The sequence below is a fragment of the Artemia sp. Qi Xiang Cuo genome, chromosome 9 (genome assembly GCF_049724085.1).
Source record: "Artemia sp. Qi Xiang Cuo chromosome 9, ASM4972408v1, whole genome shotgun sequence".
Classification (NCBI taxonomy): domain Eukaryota; kingdom Metazoa; phylum Arthropoda; class Branchiopoda; order Anostraca; family Artemiidae; genus Artemia; species Artemia sp. Qi Xiang Cuo.
The window spans coordinates 48,613,892-48,635,548 of NC_142802.1; the positions used below are offsets into that span (position 1 = coordinate 48,613,892).

Here is a 21,657-nt window from a genome sequence, read left to right on the forward strand (position 1 = left end):
TAATTGTATTGGTGAGACGTTGAAAAATTTGCTTACAAAGGTCCTTTGGTTTTCTGCTTCCCTTCTAGGGAAAATTCAGGAAAGCTGATATCTATTTCTTCTTTCAAAGTTTAAAAGGTTACTTTAAAAAATCATATATACTAATTTGACGAGGCTTTTTTGCAATTTAAAGATAGTTGATCTACTCTGCGAATTTGGACATGCTGGCTGAACATGTCAAATTTGTGATTAAAGGTCAACTTGTTTCATATTTATCTAACTCACATGTTTTTAATATATTAAGCATGTGAAGACGTTAAAACGAATGTAACTTTATATGAAATAATTTTTATTCGACATTTTTTTTGGGCCTTATTAAATAGGGACTTGTGAAATATGTTCCTTTGTACATTCTGATAATTAAAATCATGTAAGGAATTTAAATATGTATACTCGGTGGAAAAATCGGGTTCTTAACAATCCCAACTAACCCTTCCCTAAAATGCCCAATTTTCAAACGAAAGGTAGGTATCTCTTTCTACGTTTGACATGATTGTTTATTTAATTTCTGTTCGTTTTCGGTTTTATTTTTTTAATAGTAATTGCTGGTATTTTTTTAGTTTGAATTATTATAGGAATTTCTTTCTGCTGGTCTCAAGTTTGATATGGCTTTTTACTTTTCTTTGAAAACTTCTTTTTTGGAATTTTTTTTTAAATTAATACAAAAAAATAGCCAAATCCTGACTCGGTGACAGAATGAGTAAGGAGAGACATTGCAAGTTTTGTATCAGGGTGGAAAAACGGGGGAATTCCTGATTCAAATTAAGAGACTTAGTCGTGACTTAGTGCAATTAAATAAAAAGAAAACGAGTTTTTTCAAGTGAAAAACTTAAAACAGACAGAAATTATGACGCATATGAGGGGGATCACCCCCTTGTCAATACCTCGCTCTTTACGCAAAATTTTGAATTTAGTCCCAGTTCTTTAAGAATGACTCCTGAATCACAAAGTCCGTTTTATTAGAATAAATACCTCTCTTAAAGTACTAAAAAAAAATTTAGCGTAAAGAGCGAGATTTTGACGAGGGGAAGAACCTCATCATATACGTAATAATTTCTGTTCGTTTTAAGTTTTAATATTACTCCTAACTTTCAGTTGAAAAAACCTGTTTTTTTTATTTCTAACAATTTTTAAAGAAATCTGGCTGAACATCCATGGAAAATTCCCTTTCCCCGTGAGAAATTCTTCAATGGAAAGATCATCCGATATACCCCCCCCCCCACATAAAAATACACCCCCCCCTCCCGAAAAAATCTGTATACTTCCCAATAAGGAATACTATATGTAAACAATGGGGAAAGTTCATAACATGCAGCCCTTTCCACTGGGACTGTGGGGGGCTATGTCATCCTCAAAAACATAGTTATTACATTTTTGGACTATGCAGAACAACATGGCTACCTCAAAATTTCGATGGTGCGAAACTCAAAACGAGCAGAAATTAATCTGAGTAGGGTTCTAAACCCTATGTTTTCTAAGAGCCAGAATATAATTTCTACTTTACTGTAAATAATTCAAATGAATTTATTGAAAAAAAGGTGCATTGTCATTTTAATATACATATGCTGATATTTATTCCTTGAAATCTTAATTAATTTTTGATTTCTTAAAGTTATAAAGTGAAAAAATTTTAAAAAATTTTTTTCAGTAAAGTACAAATTATATTCTGGCTTTTAGAAAGCATAGGGTTTAGAACCCTACTCAGATAAATTTCTGCTCGTTTTGAGTTTGACTTATTTTAATTTCTGTTTGTTTTGGGTTTCATTTATTTATTGACACTGATTTGTCGTAGTTGTATGCTTGGTAGATTATTTGATTCTATTTTTGTTCATTTTTGGTTTAATAGAGTTTTTACTTCTTTTTTTTAAACTTATTTTGTGCAAATTTTTTTTTATTAATTTCTGTTTGTTTTATATTGACATAGTCTTTTTAAGGGAGAAAGACTGAGCCTCTTCTGAAGTTAAACAACCATCATAAGAACCTTAAATACCAGCTGGACACAATTTACAACATCTGCCTCTAATTTCTTGGGTTCTTTTCAACCCCGAAAGCATTGTTATATGATACTTAGACTATTTTGAATAAAATAGCTATATATCTCAAAATCTCATTTAGGTACATTTTGTAACGATATGGAGTACGTGTAAATGGGAGAGGGTAGCTGCCCGCTGATCACTTTGACTCTTAAAAAGAGCACTAGAGCGTCTGATTACCAACCCAATGAGCCCTTTCGAAGTTTATATGACCACACTTTCTATAAAAACCCTATATGTCCCCAGGGCATAACTTACAACCCTTGCCCTGTGGGCTGGGGGGCTTTGTTATCCTCAAAGACATAATTTCCAGACCTTTCTGATAGGCTGCACAAAATGGCTATTTAAAAATTTGCATTGCTAGTGTTTGGGGAAATGAAAGGCGTGGAGGGTGGCATTTGCCCTCTGATCCCTTTCAACTAATAAAAGAGGCACTAGTCCACTCAATTTCCGATCGAATGAGCCCTTTTTTAAGCTTCTACGACAAAACTTCCTATTAAAACCTTATATGCCCTAAGGGCAAAACTTACGACACTTGTCCTGAGGGCTATGGGGGGAGGGTTGCCATCCTCAAAGAAATAATTTCCAGACCTTTCAATGACGTTGAAAAAAATGGCCATATCAAAATGTTGATCGGAAGTGTTTGGGGAAATGATGGGCGTTGGAGGGGGGGGGGTGTGATTCTTCCTTCGATTACTTTCGACTATTAAAAAGGGCAATAGCCGTCTCAATTTCCAATCGAAAGAGCCATTTTTGAAGTTTTTACAACTACACTTTCTATAAGATATTATATTCCCCAAGGGCATAACTTACAACCTTAGCCCTGAGCGCTGTAAGGGTTGTCATACTCAAAAATATGATTTCTGACCCTTCAACTACGTTCAACAAAATTGCTATATCAAAATGATGATCGGAAGGGTTTGGGGAAATGATGGTCGTGAGGGTGGGCAGTCGCCCCCCGATTACTTTTGACTATTAATAAGGGCACTAGCCCTCTAAATTTCCAATTGAATGAGTTCTTTCTGGAGTTTCTGCGACAACGCTGGCAAATACCTAATTTCTAGAACTTTCAACTACGTCGAACAATATGTCTATCTCAAAATTTTGATTGGATGTCTTTGGGGAAATGGTGGGCATGAGAGGGGCTTTAGTTGCCCTCCAATCACTTTCGACTATTAAATAGTGCACTAGCCCTTTCAATTTCCAATCAAATGAAAAATTTTTGAAGTTTCTACGAACACTTTCTATAAAACCTTATAAGCCCCCAGGGCAGAACTTACAACCCTTGCCCTGGCCCCTGAGGGCTGTGGGAAGAGTGTCATCCTAAAATACATAATTTCCGAACCTTTCAACTATGTTCAACAAATTGTCTGTCTTAAAATTTTGATTGGATGTTTTTGGGGAAATGGTGAGCGTGAGAGGGGGGTTAGTTGCCCTCCAATCACTTTCGACTATTCAAAAGGCCACTAGCCCTTTGAATTTCCAATCAACTTAGCCCTTTTTGAAGTTTCCACGACAATCCTTTCTATAAAAACATTATATGCTCCCAGTGTATAACTTACAACCCTTGCCCTGAGGGCTGTGGGGGGGGGGGGTGTCTCCTCCTCAAAACCATGATTTTCATCTGGAAATCAACTACGTTGAACAAACTGGCTATCTCAAAATTTTGATTGGATGTGTTTGGGGAAATGGTGGACGTGGAAGGGGTGTTAGTTTCCCTCAGATCACTTTCGGCTGTTAAAAAGCGCACAATCCTAAAAAGGGCACAAAGTCTTTCAGTTGAAAACTTGTTGTTTTTTTTACTTAATTTCTGATCGTTTTTTAAATAATTCTGGGAAATCCGGCGCCCCCTTTATAGCAATTTCCCTTCCCCCGTGAAAACTTTCTCCATGGAAAGATCTTTTCACGTAACCCCTGAACCCCCCCCCCCCCTACCAGAAAAAATCCCCTGAAAATGGCTGTATACTTCCCTATAACCAATACTATATGTAAACATATTTGGCAAAGTTACAGCCCTTCTTGCTATAGCATAACTTGCAGACCTTCCGCCGGGGACTATGGAGGATTAAGTCACCCTCAAAGACATAGTTATTGTATTTTTTGACCATGCTGAACAAAATGGCTATCTCAAAATTTTGATCGGGTGACTTTGGGGAAAAATAAGCCTGAGAGGGGCCCTAGTTGCCCTCTATTTTTAGGTCACTTAAAAAGGGCACTAGAAGTTTTAATTTCCTTTCGAATGAGCTATCGCGCGATATTCTAGGACTACTGGATTGATGCGATTACCCCTGTAGAAAAAAAACAAAAAAAACAAAAAAACAAATAAACACGCATCTGTGATCTTTCTTCTGGCAAAAAAAATACAAAATTCCACATTTTTGCAGATAGTAGCTTGAAACCTCTACAATAGGGTTCTCTGATACGCTGAAACTGATGTTGTGATTCTCATTAAGGTTTCATGACTTTTAGGGGGTGTTTTCCCCTTTTTGCCTTCCCAAGGCCAGAACAAAAATTTGCACTTTACTGAGAATATAAATGTTTTTACTTTTATAGCTTTAATAAATCAAATAATATTAACATTTTGATTAATTAATATCAGTATATGTATATTAAACTTACAATGCACATTCATTTGTATTTTTTCAGTAAAGTGTAAATTTTGTTCTGGCCTTGGGAAGGCGTAGGGGTTTTGCGCCCAACTTATGTTAATTTCTGCTCGTTTTGAGTTTGACTCCGTTAATTATTGTAATTTCTGTTCGTTTTGGGTTTCATTTATTTATCGTTTCTGATTTGTGGTAGTTTCACGCTTGGTAGATTATTTGATTTTATTTTTGCTCATTTTTTGTTTAGTGGAGTTCTTTACTTTTCTTTGAAAAACTTACTTGTGGAAAAACTTTTTTGAATTAATTTCTGTTAGTTTAATATTGACGTAGTCTCTTAAGGGAAAAAGAAAATGATACATTAAATCTTTTCTTTTTTTAAGAATTTATATTTTGGCCTGTTATTTGTATGCTGGAGAAAAATTTTCAGCAATTTTTAACCTCATACACCCTTTTAAAAAGCTTTTTTTGAAGTTTCTACGACAACGGCTTCTTTAAACCTTATATGTCCCCAGGGCATAACCTAAAACCCTTGCCCTGAGGGCTGTGAGGGAGTGTCCTCCTCTAAAACATATCTCCTATCTGGAAATCAACTACGCTGAACAAAATGGCTATCTCAAAATTTTGATTGGATGTGTTTAGGGGAATGATGGGCGGGGGGGGGGGGGGGGCTAGTTTCCCTCCAATCACTTTTGACTATAAAAAAGGGCACTATAGCTCTCAATTTCCAATCGAATCAGCCCCTTTTGAAGTTTCTACGACGACCCCTTCCATATGAAGTGCCCTGCTCTAAAGGAAAAAAAAATACATAGTACATAGTGCCAACATCGTTCTTATATACCCTAATGGCATAACTTAAAACCCTTTCTCCGAGGGTTGTGGGGGAGTTTCCTCCTCGAAAATATATTTTCTACTTGGAAATCAACTGCGCTGAACAAAATGCATATCGCAAAATTTTGATCGGATGTGTTTTCGGGAATGATGGGCGTGGGAGGCTAGTTGCCCTCCAATCCCTTTCGACTATTAAAAAAGGCAATAGGCCTTTGAATTTCCAATCGAATGAGCCTTTTTTGAAGTTTCTACGACAACGCCTTCTATAAAAACCTTATATGCCCCCTGGGCATAACTTACAACCCTTTCCCTGAGGTTTGTGGGGCAGTGTCCTCCTCAAAAACAAATTTTCTATTTGGAAATCAACTACGCTGAACAAAATGGCTATTTCAAAATTTTGATTGGATGTGTTTGGGGGAATGATGGGCGTGGGGGGGGGACTAGTTGCCCTCCAATCACTTTTGACTATTAAAAAGGGCACTAGCCACTCCAATTTCCAATCGAATGAGCCCTTTTCGAAGTTTCTACGACAACTCCTTCGATACGAAGTGCCCGGCAGAAGAAAAAAAACACATTGTGCCCACATCTTTTTTTTACTTAGGCAGCGCTAGCGCGCTGCCTATGATGTAGGACCGCTTCCCCTAGGACAGCGGGTTGATGTCAACTCGGGTAGTTTGCTTATTTTGTCTTCTGGCATTTATGAAGAAAATTGCTATCTCGTAAATTTTCATCTGATAAAGGGTTCTATGTTATTCCATTTCAAATCGAATGACTACTCCCTTCATATATAGTGGCCGGCACAAAGTTTTTGACCTTTTTTTACGTCACTGATGAGATCTATTTGGGCCGGGAGGTAATATTTTTCCCTACCACTGTTAATGCGCTATTAGCCAAAGACTTAAGGATATAAGTTTAGATCGGATATGGGCAAAAGTTTTGGCCCTTTTTTGGCCTCATTTTTTTGGAGGGGGAGGAGTGTCCAGTAATATTTTTGTACATTAGGTCCCCCTTGATCCAAAGCTTACAGCCTTAAGTTTCAATCTTATCAGGGAAAAACTGTTGTTCAGCCAGTTTCAAAGCCCCCTAGCCCCTTCTCCCGTCTTCTGACGGGAGAACCTATTTAAAAGTTCCCGTCTTCTGACCTATTTAAAAGTGCAGTGTTGACGGAATTCGATGCAACAGAATGTCCTTATGGAGCAAATGTAATCTAAAAGGGGTAAAATGCAGTTTATCTTCTTGTGAACCATGATATGAGACTAAAAAGCTCCAGATCTTGTCCATCTTTTGTTAATTAATATTCGAATGTTTCGTCAAATAAAATTGTCCACAATCAAGTTCTGTAAAGCACTTTCGGACTTGACGCAACTCCTTCCACATGCAAAAAGGTAGTTCCATATCTAGGAGGCCAAGGTCCCAAATTTACTATTAGATAATTTCTTGTGGTTTCACAATGTTCCACATTGGAACATTCAACATGTTCCACAGCATTTTTTCGAATCCCTCCCTCGCCGTAAAACTAATTCTGGACAATATTTTGAATTAAATAATACAGTAATAAAATACTTACTTCATTAAGTTCAGGGGGGTTTTTATTTGCTAGATTTTAAAAGTTGCTTCGAGTCTAACTTCCTCCATGCCTCTTTCCCTCCTCCTTAATGCTTGGGAATACCGGTTGGCTATTTGCCAAAGTTTGCGTTTTTTTATTGGCATTATTTGACATTCTAAACCATCTATTGACAAGAAATAAATACAGGAAACCACACTTTTTTTCTATTTATAGAAATAAGCTAGGCTATAACAGCACTACTAGGCTATAATAGCAAAATTCTTACTTCATTTCGTTCCACAAATAGCTAATAATTGAATTTTAAGAATTGATTTCAGTTTAACTACAACCAAGCCCCCTTACATAGCCGTCCCTCAAATTACCTGGGTATGCTATATACCCAGGCTGGGCTAGACATATGCTGGGCAGGCATACTCTAAATGCCAAAGTTTACTAGTTTTGTTGGTTTGCGTTATTCTTTAGTTTTTTTGTTTTGTTTTTTTTCATCAACAGTTGGCTCATAACTCCAATTTATCCCAATTAAAGAAAAAAAAATCAGTGATTTTTTATCATTAGCCTACAACTCAGTTCAGACATTAGGGGAAGGCTATGGAACTTAGTAATCTTGAAACAACTTTGGAAATTCAATAAAAAAAAATTCCTGAACGCAAAGAAATAAGAATTTTGTTATTAATCTTTAGTTCAGAAAAGAGGATGACTTGCGGTATTTTTCAAGATACAGTATATTATGACTACTAATGAGGCATTTTTACAACTTTTTTCATTTTGAGGACACAGTAGAGGGAGGTGAAGGGCCTGTGAGAAATGTATTATCCCGAGACTGTCGTGACTCTCGGCGGCCCTTTGGATACACTTGTAAATTCGACTGGGAGTTTATAAACTCGATATTATAGTTATTTCAAATTCAGGGTACCTATGGTGAGAGGCATCACGTACGGAGGACCTGCCTCCAATCTGTTGTATTGGCCCAGTTGATAAAGAATTAAGATAAGATTGTTGATAAGATTTCAATCGATCTGCCCGATCAATCGACAAGTTGGCAAATCAACAAAATTTACCGGAATGTCGAGCAAAATGAATTCCCCAGCTTTCCTGCTTGTCTGCAAATAAAAGTTCAAGGAAATAGCGATGATTTTGAAGGTACAGACTAGCCTTTTAATTTGCAATAAAAAGGAAAGCGATGTGTCTCTAAAAGGGAAAAAATATAAGTTTCAGACGTTTGGTAAGCTCCAAGGAAGGAATACATCTTTCTTCTTCAAGTGGTAACAAATTTGGGAGGCTTTCCAAGTAGCCAATCTTAGAGAAAAATAGACAACGCTTTGGAAAAGTCATTTAAGGAATTCTGCCAGCCATTTCGGTACCTATTGACAAAAGAACGCTGTTCTAGATGCCGAATGTGATATCAAATGTGTAATATAAGACCAAATCAACTGCTAACACAAAAGAGAATGATGACGCTAAATTCAATAGTTTGTTGGAAATATTCGTTTCAATTCCCAAACAGAGACAGGAAAAGGCTGAGGTTCTCATTCCATATTTTAATCAATCTAGAAGCTTATTTTTGTAAAAGAGAATATTGGAGCTATTGTAGACATAGACATGTATATTGTTGAAGTTCTGTAGTGCAATATTTATCTAATAAAAATATAAGCCAACTGTAATATCCCAACCAGAACCATTTTACGCAATCGTTTATATTAAAACAAAACAAAGAACTCGAATCTGAAAGGGGGAGGGGGTGTTTCTCCAGGAATCTTCCTCTTTCTCCCTTAAGATTTGTCTTAGAAATAGTTTTTCTAAATATAAGGAAAAGATTTGATATTTTGCTTGTTTTGATGGTTGACGTTGCCTTTTAATTAAAAGAAAGCTTCAAACCGCAAGTCTGAGACTTTAAGATAATTTTTGCAACTGGTGTGATTTTAAGGTTGTTTTTGGTTGATAAATTCGGAAAGGACACTTGTTATTCATGTTACAGTTTTACCATAATTTCTTACATTTTCGTGTAGTTTACATCTGCGTACCTACCTTCAGAGTGTGGAAGAGGGGCTTCTGGCCAGTGCGCCATGGAATCAAGGTGTTAAATTTTTTTCGTAGTCCCTTAAATGTTTCGTAGTCTTTTATATGCCGCATGTTTCTTTTAAGTAGCCTGTATAAGCAGTTATCGCAAGATCTTCAACATTCATGATTCAGCAGTCAGAATTGAGCCTTGCACCATCTATAATCACAAATCAGTGCTCTTTTCTTGCTTAGTTTGTTTACTCATGGAAGATTTTTCTTTTTGTTTTATCTAAGGAAATCATGTTTTATAAATTGTGTTTTTTCATATAATTCTCTTTTTCTGCATGCCTTGCGTAAAAACAAGCAAATTATATGAAGCGCACTGTTCATAATTTCCTTAGACAGAACCAAAAGAACAATCTTTACTCAGTTCAGAGGTTAAACATCAAAATAAACCCAACTTCTTTCAGAAAAAGACGCAGCTCGATCGTGACTCTGGACAGTGAAACATTTTGGAGGTGTTAGCCCTACTCTTATTTGTTACAATTTCTGTTTAATTTGATTATTCATTTTAGTTTATGACTGCATATAATTCATTTATTCATCCTTAGCATTATCTGATATCCTTAGGTTTGATATATGTTCGTTTTGGGTTTCATTTATTCATTGACAGTAATTTCTGTTCGTTTTAAAATTGAATTTTTATTTGACTTTATTTCTCTTTGTCTTATATTTTGACATGGCCTTTACTTTTCTTTAAAAAACTCCTGTTTTGGAAACCGTTTTGTTTAGCCAATCACTTAAAATACCAAAAGCTGTTATGCTTCGTTTCGATGTACAATGGAAACTAAGAGAACCAAATTAAAACAACTTTATCAACATACCTATCCTTCAACAGAGTTTTATATGGTATCTGGAAATATGAGTATGGAATACGGAGAATTGGTTTTGGCACATAATACAACCCCCCCCCCCCTAAAAAAAATCAATTTTTTGTATAACGTGGGAACCGATTCCATTCAACCTGACAGGATTAGTATCTATGGATTGAAAAAAAATAAATAAAAAGCGGAAGACAAACTGAAAAATACCGAGCGGAGGAACTTTTTTCGGACAGGGTGGGGGGGGGGAACTTTTTTCAGACATGTTTTTCAGCCTTTCCCTATTTCTGCAGGGGAGGGGGTGTTCGGAAAGATTTTTCTTTATTTGCGGGGGGGAGGCGATTTATTCGGGGGGAATACTCATAGAACTGTTTATTTTTAGAATGCCCAAATTTCTTTACATGTTAGAAATAAAAAAGTTCAAATTGGAATTTAGAAACTTTAGGGGCAGATTTGATTTTATGAGCATTCATTATAACCAATATAGCTGTACTTTCCGTTTTTTGTGAGAAAGGCATTGTAGTGGGCATAAGTCCGTATCCAAGGGATGAATTAGGGGGTTTGACCCCAACCCCCCCCCCCCCCTCCCCCGAAAAAAAAGTATTTGCCTGACTCTTAAAAACAGAACTAAATGCATATAAATATATTTTTTATGGTTTTTAAAGTTTCTTATATCCCCAACCCCGACCCCGAAAAAGAAATCCAGGATACTGTCCAGAGCGGATACCATATGGAAGTTGCTGAAACTCTCTAACTACTTAATTCATACAACAGTAACAAATAATATTGTGTTGCAAAGAATTTAGTCGATTTTTTGATTAAACGAATCAAATATCCTTTTATTCTATTTTAAAAAGTAAAAATTATTTTATACAATTTTGCTATAAAGGGAATAGACTAAACGCAATTATTTCACAAATGATATCAGCCAGAATTGCCTTTCATGGTACCTATCTTTCTGTTTTGTATTTTTACTGGATTTTGTTTTTCATTCAGCCCATTATTTAGCATTCTCATTGATCTTGGAATTCAACTAGTTCTTTACTAGATTGCCCGTATTTCTGCAGTATGGTTAGGTCATCTTATTAAGATTTATTTCCCTGCATAGTTGTTAATTTTTGACGTTCTATAAGATAAAAGACGATGAAAAGTCTTTATTTTGTATTGTACTATCGGATACGTCTGTATTATAAGTGGTACATCTATTTTTAGGGCGCAGGTTGTACAGCGTTGCTTGTTGCTGTCGTATCAAGGAAGTTGGAATTATCCCGGGCAGAAAAACATGTGCACAACTTCATGATGGACACGCAGCTAACTAAAAGAGTAAGTTTCAATTTTTTTTTCTTGCAAAATCAATACTGATTCGGTTGTACTCGAATATGGTCAGTCTACTAATAACCATTGATTCAAACGCCTCAACAGTAATATGGTTGCTAGCAGATGCAAACCATAATAATAATAATAATCTGTATTTAAAGGCCTTTTAAAACCATGTACAAAAAAGACAAATACTAAAGAAAAATTAAACTCCATTTGACATCCTTCCCTTCAATATAAAATTTCCTACTGCCACAATATAACGGGGAGACCCAAACCTTATTAACCCACGAAGCAGCCTATCTTCCCCTTCTTGGATAATTGATCCCTTTAAATAAGAAAGCTGCTTACACCGGGCTGTTGTTCCTAAAGGGAAGAATATACACAAATTAGGAGAAACAATTAGTAAAACTCGACAACAAACATTTTACTTCTGCCTTATGTTTCATAAATACTATGCAGTTTCTGTTTTTAGGCTCTGGATCTGGCACATTTTTTTACACAGAATGTTTTTATGAAACTCGGTTCTTACCTGCCGCTTTTAAGGCTTTGTGTGTCCCCTCGGTTTGTCATGAGTTTTATCTCCTATTATGGGGTAGTTTCTAGACCTTGTACCTTCACACCTATACTCAATTAGATTCATCTTTGACCTTTTGTCTGTTGCCAAGTTATACACGGTAGATACATTCAAACTGATGGTCCTATAAAATCGGGAGAGGGCTCATCCTAACAAACATTAAAATTCTGAAGACCTTTTAAAGGAACCAAAAACATTTAGTCATTGTTATGATGAATTTTTAGTTTAGCCTCATTTTTACTAGAACCTTAATAACGGCTCTGCTACAGTGCCTATGTTATTTATTTTTAGTGGAGTTTAAGTTTTTTTGTGTTTTTGCCTTTTCTGTTGACTTGCATATACAAAATAGATATTATATACTTGCACAAAATCTTGCTTGGGGTTTAATTTATGGAAACAGCTCTAAAATAAACCACTTATTGGGCTGATTGTTACTGTGCAATAAAATTCATAGATAGTGCTGTAGTTGAAATGACTGGGCTTGTTTTCCATGCTTAAATATCGGCTACTCCCTAGTAAATCTGTACAACTTATGACAGCATCAAAAAATTGTTAACCTACCAGAACAAAATGCTGTTTTGGTACTTATTAAGAATCCAATAAACACGCGAGAAAGACCGCATCAAAATCTCAAAGATGCTATATGAAAAACAGGTTTTCGCTGCCTAGTGAAGTATTGCTCATTCCGTGACAAACTACTACTACTACTACTACTAACAACTCACCGCAGCACCAAGCCGCCTGAGGCCAGCATAGCTACCCACGATCCTCCTCCACCCCAATCTATTCAAAGCCTCCCTTTTTACGCCCGCCCACGAAGTTCCCATTTCCTTTAAATCTTTCTTTATGACGTCCTCCCACCCGAGACGGGGACGACCTGCTTTCCGTTTAGCCCTAGACGGTTGGCCAAAAAGAACAATCTTCGGCAATCTGTCATCCTTCATCCGCACAACGTGACAAAGATCTAAACTTTATTTTTTGGGGGTTGAAGGGGCAAAAAGGTACCTCGGTTAGGTTAGGTTACACATTTAATATATGCTATGCTTTACCCCCACCTTACCCCACCCCCCAATATATAGCCCAAATTTGCTCATAAACTATTATATATTCATCCTATTTTGTTTTATTTCATTAGCATTAATGAAACTTCACTTCTCGCGTGTTCATCAGATTCTAAATAAGTACCGTTGTGTTGCTTCTTTTTTTTTTTACTGTAGGCCATCTGTTTCAAATATTTATTGGTAGTAGTAAGCTAATGAAAAATTTATTTTCTAAGGTTTGAATGTTTTGAAGTGGCATGACAACAATGATCGATGGTATATTCTGATTAAATTTTTGGTTTCAAAATAAAACACTAAATCAAGAAAGTAATATCACATTTTGATAGAGGAAAACTGTGCCTTCTAAAAATCAATCGTAGAAAAGTCCAAAAATTTCCAAAAACATATATTTAAAACAATATTATTTAAATAAAACTATTGCTCTTCGAAGATATCTTATTACATATTGTAATCAGCATAAATAGAGGCATTTAAAGCATAAAATGCAAAATAGTCAAATATCAAGAAGTACCTTCAATTATAAAGAAATTTCGTGTACATTCGCGAAAATGAAATATCAAGCTATTTTTGTACAAAAATTGTGCGTGACGGAAAACGTCTTATTTTATTTTGAAATCAGATATAAATTGTTATTGGTGATGCATACTATTATTCCAAATTTAGATATTTTTTCTATCCTCTCCATTTAAGCCGTTTTTTTTTTTTTTGTTTTTTTTTTTGGTTTTTAAAATTAATAAAAATTGGATTATGTGGTATTAAAGATAAATCAACTCCAGTAAAATAGCTTCCAAAATGCAGGGCCATGAAGTTCACAGGCCAAACTTTCTACTAACAGTAAAAACGCAAAACCAATTTGCAAATGCAAATTTAACCACTTTTTAATATTAATTAAAAAAGTTTTTTCCACAAAATAAGTTTTTCAAAAAAAAGTAAAGAACTCAATTAAACCAAAAATGAACAAAAATAGAATCAAATAACCTCCCAAGCATACAACTACCACAAATCAGTATCAGTAAATAAATGAAACCCAAAACAAACAGAAATAAAAATAAATAACAGAGTCAAACTCAAAACGAGCAGAAATTAATATGAGTAGGGTTCTAAACCCCATGCTTTCTAAAAGCCAGAAAATAATTTGTACTGTACAGAAAAAAATTCAAATGAATTTACTGAAAAAAATGTGGATTGTGAGTTTAATATACATATGCTGATATTTATTCCTTAAAACCTCAATTAATTTTTGATTTCTCAAAGTTACAAAAGTGAAAACATTTAAAAGAATTTTTTTCAGTAAAGTACAAATTATATTCTTACTTTATTCGTCCTGGGGGCTGTGTGGGGTTGGTCATCCTCAATGACCTAATCTCCAGAACTTTCAACTACGTTGAACAAAATGGCTATCTAAAAACTTGGATTTTGGTTAGTTGCCCTCCAATAACTTTCGACTATTAAAAAAGGCACTAGCCCTTTGAATTTCCAATTGAATGAGCCCTTTTTGAAGATTCTACGACAACGCTTCCAATAAAAACCTTATTTGCCCCCAGGGCATAAGTTACAAACCTTGCCCCGAAGAGTGTGGGGGGGGGAGTATCCTCCTCAGAGATAATTTCTAGATTTTTTCAACTACGTTGAACAAAATGGCTATCTCAAAATTTTGATTGGATGTGTTTGGGGAAATGGTGGGCGTGGAACGGATGTTAGTTGCCTTCCAATCACTTTCTGCAATTAAAAATAGCACTAGCCCTTTCAATTTCCAATCAAATGAGCCCTTTTTCAAGTTTCTACGACAACTCCTTCGATACGAAGTGCCCTGGTCTAAGACCAACCAAAAATAAATAAATAAAAAAAATAAATAATACATTGTGCCAACAGCGTTCTTTACGTAAGCAGCGCTATTGCGCTGCCTATGATTACCTAAGAACAATGAGCACAGGCAAATTTAAATGCTTTGATTTGACTGCTGCTCTAAAAGAAAATTATTTGAAAAAAACTACGTTTTCTAAAGAGTTAAAGAGGCTGAGTTACAAGGTCGAACCTTAAAACGTACAGGGATTAGGAGGCACAGTTGGGGGCTGCCTCCCCCCAAACCCCCCGCTTTCGCAGCCTTTAAATAAATAAAAAAGTTTTTTAAACTGAAAGTAAGGAGCGACATTAAATCTTAAAACGAACAGAAATTATTCCGTATATGAAAGAGGCTGTGCCCTCCTCAACGCCTCGCTTTTTACGCTAAAGTTTTTATTGTTTAAAAAAAAGAGTTTTGAGAAAGTCAAACTTTAGCGTAAAGAGCGAGGCGTTGAGGAGGGCACAGCCCCTTTCATATACGGAATAATTTCTGTTCGTTTTAAGATTTAATGTCGCTCCTTACTTTCAGTTTAAAAAACTTTTTTTTATTTAAAGGCTGCGAAAGCGGGGGTTTGGGGGCGGCAGCCCCTCAACTGTGCCTCCTAATCCCTGTACGTTTTAAGGTTCGACCTTGTAACTCAGCCTCTTTAACTCTTTAGAAAATGTAGTTTTTTTCAAATAATTTCTGCACGTTTTTGTACAGTTTATTACTTATTATTGCTTGATAACTGTTAGCTAATTTGACAGCTTGCGGGCTCTTATAGGAAAACGATAAGAGCCCGCTTATAGCGGGTTCTTATAGGAAAACGAGGTTTTTCGTAAATGTAAATTCGGGGGATAATTTTTTCGGTCTGAAAATATCAAAAGGCCCTAACAGGTCGAATTCTGCTTCGAATGAGTCCTCATTCACCCGGATCAGTTGTCAACTGTGGCATGTAGGCGTGGCTAAGAAAAAAATTTTTTGAACTTTAAGTGGCTATTTTTGGTTTTTGGAAAACAGGGTAGGAGTGATCGGATTGAGCTGAAATTTCGAGGATAAGCTCCCGGGCCCTAGATAAGCTTAACCTCTAAATTTCAACCCAATCGGACAACGTTAAAGGGGGGCTGTGGTCGGAGGGTTGAAACTTCCGGCCCACTTTTACCCATGAAGATAAAGTCGGAGGGGGGGGGGGTGAAATTTTGCACGTTTCTTAGTTTGAGCTTGGGCTACAAAATGCGATTACCGCTGTCTCTCTGCGACCTCTAGGACCGGAAATCGCTTAACATTGTGGTGGGTCGCCTCTTTATAGAGGCACAAGTGTGCCTCCTTGATTAAATATTTTCGATGCGGTACAGCAATTGTTCTAATACAGTGGTGTCATTTCAACGAAATGTAGGGAGGAATAGTGGGTCGGTTAATATGTTTTTTCAACATGTAGGGTTGGTATTTTTTTTTTTTCGTTTTTTTTTAAATGGAAATCATAGGAAGCCTAAGTAAAGAGCCTAAAGCCTAAGTTTACTGCCTAAGTAAATAGCAATGTGATGTCAATATTCTTTTTCTAGCCGTTTCGTCAGGAAGTAGTGGTCATAAAATCTTTGAAAATATCTCAATTAATTGGAAAATGAAAGTTCTAGTGTGCCTCTTAAGAGTCACGGTAATTGGATGAAAATCAGTACCCCTGCCATACCCCTTCTAGCTTTATGTCCTCCCTCAATATGCAAAGACATCCGATCCAAGTTTTAGATGGCCATTTTGCTCATAATTATCAAAACATTTTATAACTATTCCTCCATCGATTACATAGCCCTCACAAGCCCTGGGACAAGGACTGTAAAGTTGCCCATTGTTTACATACAGATTTTATAATTGAGAAGGGGGTATTTTTTATCATAGGTGTCCGAAAAGGCTAAGGTTTTTATTTTGAAGCCTTCAGTGGATGTTTTTAGTGAAGCCTTCAGTGTGTATCCAAGTTGCAATTTGCACTAAACGAAGACATTATATGCACCCAAGTCATAAAAATGACGTACATGCAACATCTCCTTAACGGCTAAGGGTGTTAGGTTCAAACTTTCAAAGCAAGTTGAGTTGGCTATTAAGTTGAAACGTTCAGGGAATGTTGAAGGGGATGTTGAACTCAACAAGAAAACAGCGTGTGTATTCAAGTAGTCAGAAAGGTTTTGCTGTAATATCTCAGGAACAGTTAAGGGCATTAAGTTGAAAATTTCAAATGGCATTGAGGGGGCTATCGAACTAAATAAAAAGACAATATCTGCATCCAGATTGTCAAAAGGATTTATTTGGAATATCTAAAGAATAGGTAGGGGCATTAAGCTGAAACTCTCAAGACAGGTCGAGGGGGGATGTGAACAAAATTAGAAGAAACTATGTACGTCCAGGTTGTCAAAAGGGTGTATCTACACTATTTAAGGAACGAATAAAAGTCTCAAGTTAAAAGTTTCAAAGAAGATAGAAAGGAAAGAAAAAATTCATTTTCCATTAGGAAGGTGTTGGTGGAATAAAAAAATACTCTCTGTATCTAAGTTTTCGAAAGGATGTATCTGCAATATCTTACGACCAGATGAGGGTGTCTAGTTTAAACATTTTCTGGAATACTAAGGGAGGACGTTGAACTAAACCAAAAGAATCTATATGCATCCATGTTGTCGAAATGGCATATCTGCAATATCTCAGGAACGGCTAAGAATATTATGAATAATACTTTATTAACAAACCAACTTTCACTACATCAAACTGCCAAATTTGTCACTTTCTGTCAGGTACATCATAAAAAAAAATGTAAAATATTGTCGGTTTTTCATAAACATTGTCGGTACATCATGTCGGTACATCATATTTTTAGTCAGGTGCATCAACATATCTGGGTTGCAGCGGTAGCTACCAACCCAGTAAGAGACGATCAAGTCCAATGTTAAGAAATATAATAGCCCATGACTCAGATCGAAACAAAAAGTACACCATATGAACCGCCTCTTCCGAAACACGTATGTAGGAAACTTCCTGTCCCTTGGCTTGAACAGCAAGGGAAATATATTGGCTCGAAAATCAAGATAAGTGGCAGCTATTATAGCATTCTGCCTAAACGACATCTTTATTTTTTCTTCTTTTTTTTATTTTCCACGAATAGCTTGACACTGGAAAATCGCAGGGAGTTGTTCAATGGCTCATTTTAAAGGAAACTGCTAGATCTTGTGACATTTGTAATTAAAAAATATATTTTTAAAATAGAATCTTTCCAGTAAAAGCTTTACAAGATTGATCAATGACATCATAATCGTCGTACATTAAGGAACAAACTGTAGCCCATAGTAACTGAAGTAATAAAAAAAAATCATTATATGCATGATTATTTTAATTATATTTCTTAAGAAACATCCATAAGTAAAAATTTTCAATATCGGGAATCGAACTCGAGCCCACTGGGTGAGAGCCAGCTATCCCAACCCCTAGACCATTTAGGATATATGAAAATATCTGATTAATGATGTGTATCTTAAATAAAAAATTATGGACTTAGTTAACTAAAAATTATGATTCTTTGAGGATCGTCTCTAACTATTCCAAAGAAGAAAAAGCCGTAGACTTTTTCCTGTTTTTAATCAGGTGTCTTTATAACTGGTATACATCCGGGTGTCAGTGGTAGCTAGCAACCTAGTAAGAGACGATCATTTTGTATATTTCAAACAGTTCGTGGTAACGAACTGTATAGTAAGAGTGATTGTTCTCAATAATAACCGAAACTCTAAAAAACGGTTTTTTATACCAATAGATACATTAAAAGAATCAGATTCTTGTGCTGATTTTAAATATATAAGTTTCATCAAGTGTAAAGTTACCCATCAAGTAACGAGCCTGAGAAAATTTGCCTGTCTTCGAAAAAGGGTAACACCCCCTAAAAGTCATGGAATCTTAATAAAAATTCTACCATCAGATTCAGCGTATCAGAGAACCTTGCAGTAGAGGTTTCAAGCTCCTATTTGCAAAAAATGTGAAATTTGGTATATTTAGCCAGAAGAAAGATCACGAATGCGTGTTTATTTGTTTGTTGTTTGTTTTTCCCAGGGGTGTACCTGGGAAAACATATTTGATTTTTGAAGAAAGTCCAATTTCTAACGCCGGTTGTCGACTAAATAATCATATATGACGTAATAAGTGGTGTGACGTAATATCTAACACCGATCTTGTACTAGTAACCATATGTGACGTAATGAGTGACGTGACGTAAAAAATTGAAAAAAATCAATTTCTATTTATTTTAGTTTTCAGTTAAGAATCGCTAAAGTTATAAACTGCAAAAATATTTATGGTATCTGAGCAATAGTTTTAAAATAAACTAGAAAAATACCTGAAAAATTTAAAACTAGTTTCATTTCTGTTAAGTTCCTGGTACTCGATACGTGACTTAAACACGAACTGTTTGATAATATTTATTTCCAAAAGAAAATTATTAATTGGAATAGTTTCACACTTAAGAAAGAAGAAACTTAAGGAGAAAGAAAGATATGAAAGTCGAGCTAAACAGGTTACTGGCAAAAGGAAAAAGAATTATGAGAAAAACAAGGATGCTCTTAAATTGATTGCCATAAATAGATATATGCAGGATGAGAAAGCAGCAGCTCTACACAAACGTCCAGTTTTAAAAAGATATAAAACTGACGAGGAGTTTCGTCAGAATTGCATCAATTCATCAAAGGACAAATAAAGAAATGATGAGGCTTATCGCCTGAATACTATCAAGGCTGCATCAATCTGGAGAAACATCAAATATAGAGATAAGGAAGAGTACCGCAAAATTACATCAAATCACCGTCAGAACATGTGAAGGACAAGTACAGAAATGATGAGGCTTATCGCCTTATTACTATCAAGCCTGCATCGATCCAGAGAAACGTCAAATAAAGGAACGATGAGGCTTATCGCCTGAATACTAGCAAGTGTGCATCGATCCGGAGTAACATCAAATACAGGGATGATGATCGTCAAAATTACATCAAATCAGTCTCTTGGAAACAAAGAAAAGAAATACAAGAGTGATGATTTGTATCGTAGAAATCACATTGAAAAGTTTAATGTTTACAATATGTTGAAAAGATGCAAAAGATGCAAAGAGGTTATTTTAAAGGAAGATCATTAGAAGAACAAACTATTGCATATATTAGACTTAGGTACCTGCCTGATTCTTTGAGGTTTGTCTCTTACCATTCCAAAGAAGATCTAGTAAGAGACGATCACGTCACACATTTTTCCGGATTGCAGCGGTAGCTAGGAACCTAGTAAGGAACGATTGTTACATTATATATAATAGATCGATATCGGTCATTATAAATGGGGACTATGTAAGTTTCAACGTATATAGCTGAAACCTAGTAAAAAAAAATACAGGGCATATTGACTAAAAATAAGATAATACAAGCATCTTTTGAAATGTTGCTTATCTGGGGTATGGTGCCATACTGAGGATCGTTTCATACTATTCCAACTAAGAAAAAGCCATAGACTATTTCCTGTTTGTAATCCGAGTTTCTAAAAAGAGTAATGCGATAGTTAGTTTAAAATTTTACAATAAAAGACGATCATTGGAATAACAAGCTATTGCATACATCGGACTACGGCGATATTACATTAAGGAACGAACTGTAGCCCATAGTAATTGAAGTAATAAAAGGAATCACTATATAGATGATTATTTTAATTGAATTCGTTAAGAAATAATCATAAGTAAAAATTTCCCATACCGTGGATCGAAATTGACCCAACTGGTTGAGAGCCGGCTATCCTAACCACTAGACAATCTAGGGTATATTAAAATACCTGATTGATGAAGTTTATGTTAAAGAACAAATTATGCACTTAGTTAGATACCTGATTCTTTGAGGATCGTCTCTCACTATTCCAAAGAAGAAAAGCCGTAGGCTTTTTCCTTTTTGTAATCAGGTTTCTTTATAAGTAATATACATCGAGGTGTCAGTGGTAGTCTGGGTTGCAGTGGTAGTTAGTTACATTAATCAAACAGTTCATGGTAACGAACTGTATAGTAAGAGCGAATCGTCTCAATAGTAACTGAAACTCTAAGAAACGGAATTTTAAAATCAATAGATCCATCAAAAGAATTGGATTTTTATGCTAATTTTACATTAAGGGACGAACTGTAACCCATAGTAACTGAAGTATTAAAGAGAATCATTATATAGATGATGATGCAACCCATGCTTATCTTTAGAAACGATAGTAACGCAGATTTGTTTTAGTTAAATTTCTTAAGAAATCATCATAATTAAAAAGTCCCCAACCGGAAATCAAACTCGGGCCAACTGGGTGAGAGCTAGCTATCCTAACTACTAGACCATGTAGGATATCAGGGTTCCAGCGGTAGTTACATTAAAGAACGTTCTGTAGTCCATAGTAACCAAAGTGTTATAAGGAATCATTATATATATGACGATGCAAAACATATTTATTTTTAAATAATTCAGTCCGAATTGCAGCAGTACCTAGAAACCTAGTAAGAGACGATCACGCCCCATAATAAAAATAAAATGGTTCATAACTCCTAAAACTAGAATCAGAACAAAAAACGAAGCACACTATTAGAACCGCATTGTCCAATATCCCTATATAAGACACTTACCGATCCTTGGCTAGAAAAACATCATAGGCAGCGCAATCGTGCTGCCTAAGCAAAGAACGATGTTGGCACAATGTATTATTTTTTTCATACCAGGACACTTCGTATCAAAGGAGTTGTCGTAGAAACTTCGAAAAGTGCTAATTAGATTGGAAATTGGAGTGGCTAGAGCCCTTTTTAATATTCGAAAGTGATTGGAGGGCAACTAGCCCCCCCCACGCCCATCATTCCTCCAAACACATAAAATCAAAATTTTGAGATAGCCATTTTGTTCAGCGTAGTTAATTT

The 21,657-nt window shown here is 35.7% G+C and overlaps 1 protein-coding gene across 4 annotated transcripts in view; it reads left to right on the forward strand.

Annotated features, from left to right (window-relative positions):
- The window catches only part of SK (small conductance calcium-activated potassium channel), a 570,542-nt gene that overhangs the window by 462,982 nt on the left and 85,903 nt on the right, over positions 1-21,657 (forward strand). For all 4 annotated transcript variants that reach the window (XM_089094647.1, XM_089094648.1, XM_089094645.1 and 1 more), the window contains one exon: positions 11,162-11,272. In XM_089094647.1, coding sequence (XP_088950773.1) covers positions 11,162-11,272 — 111 coding nt within the window. The remainder of the gene's footprint in view (positions 1-11,161; positions 11,273-21,657) is intronic.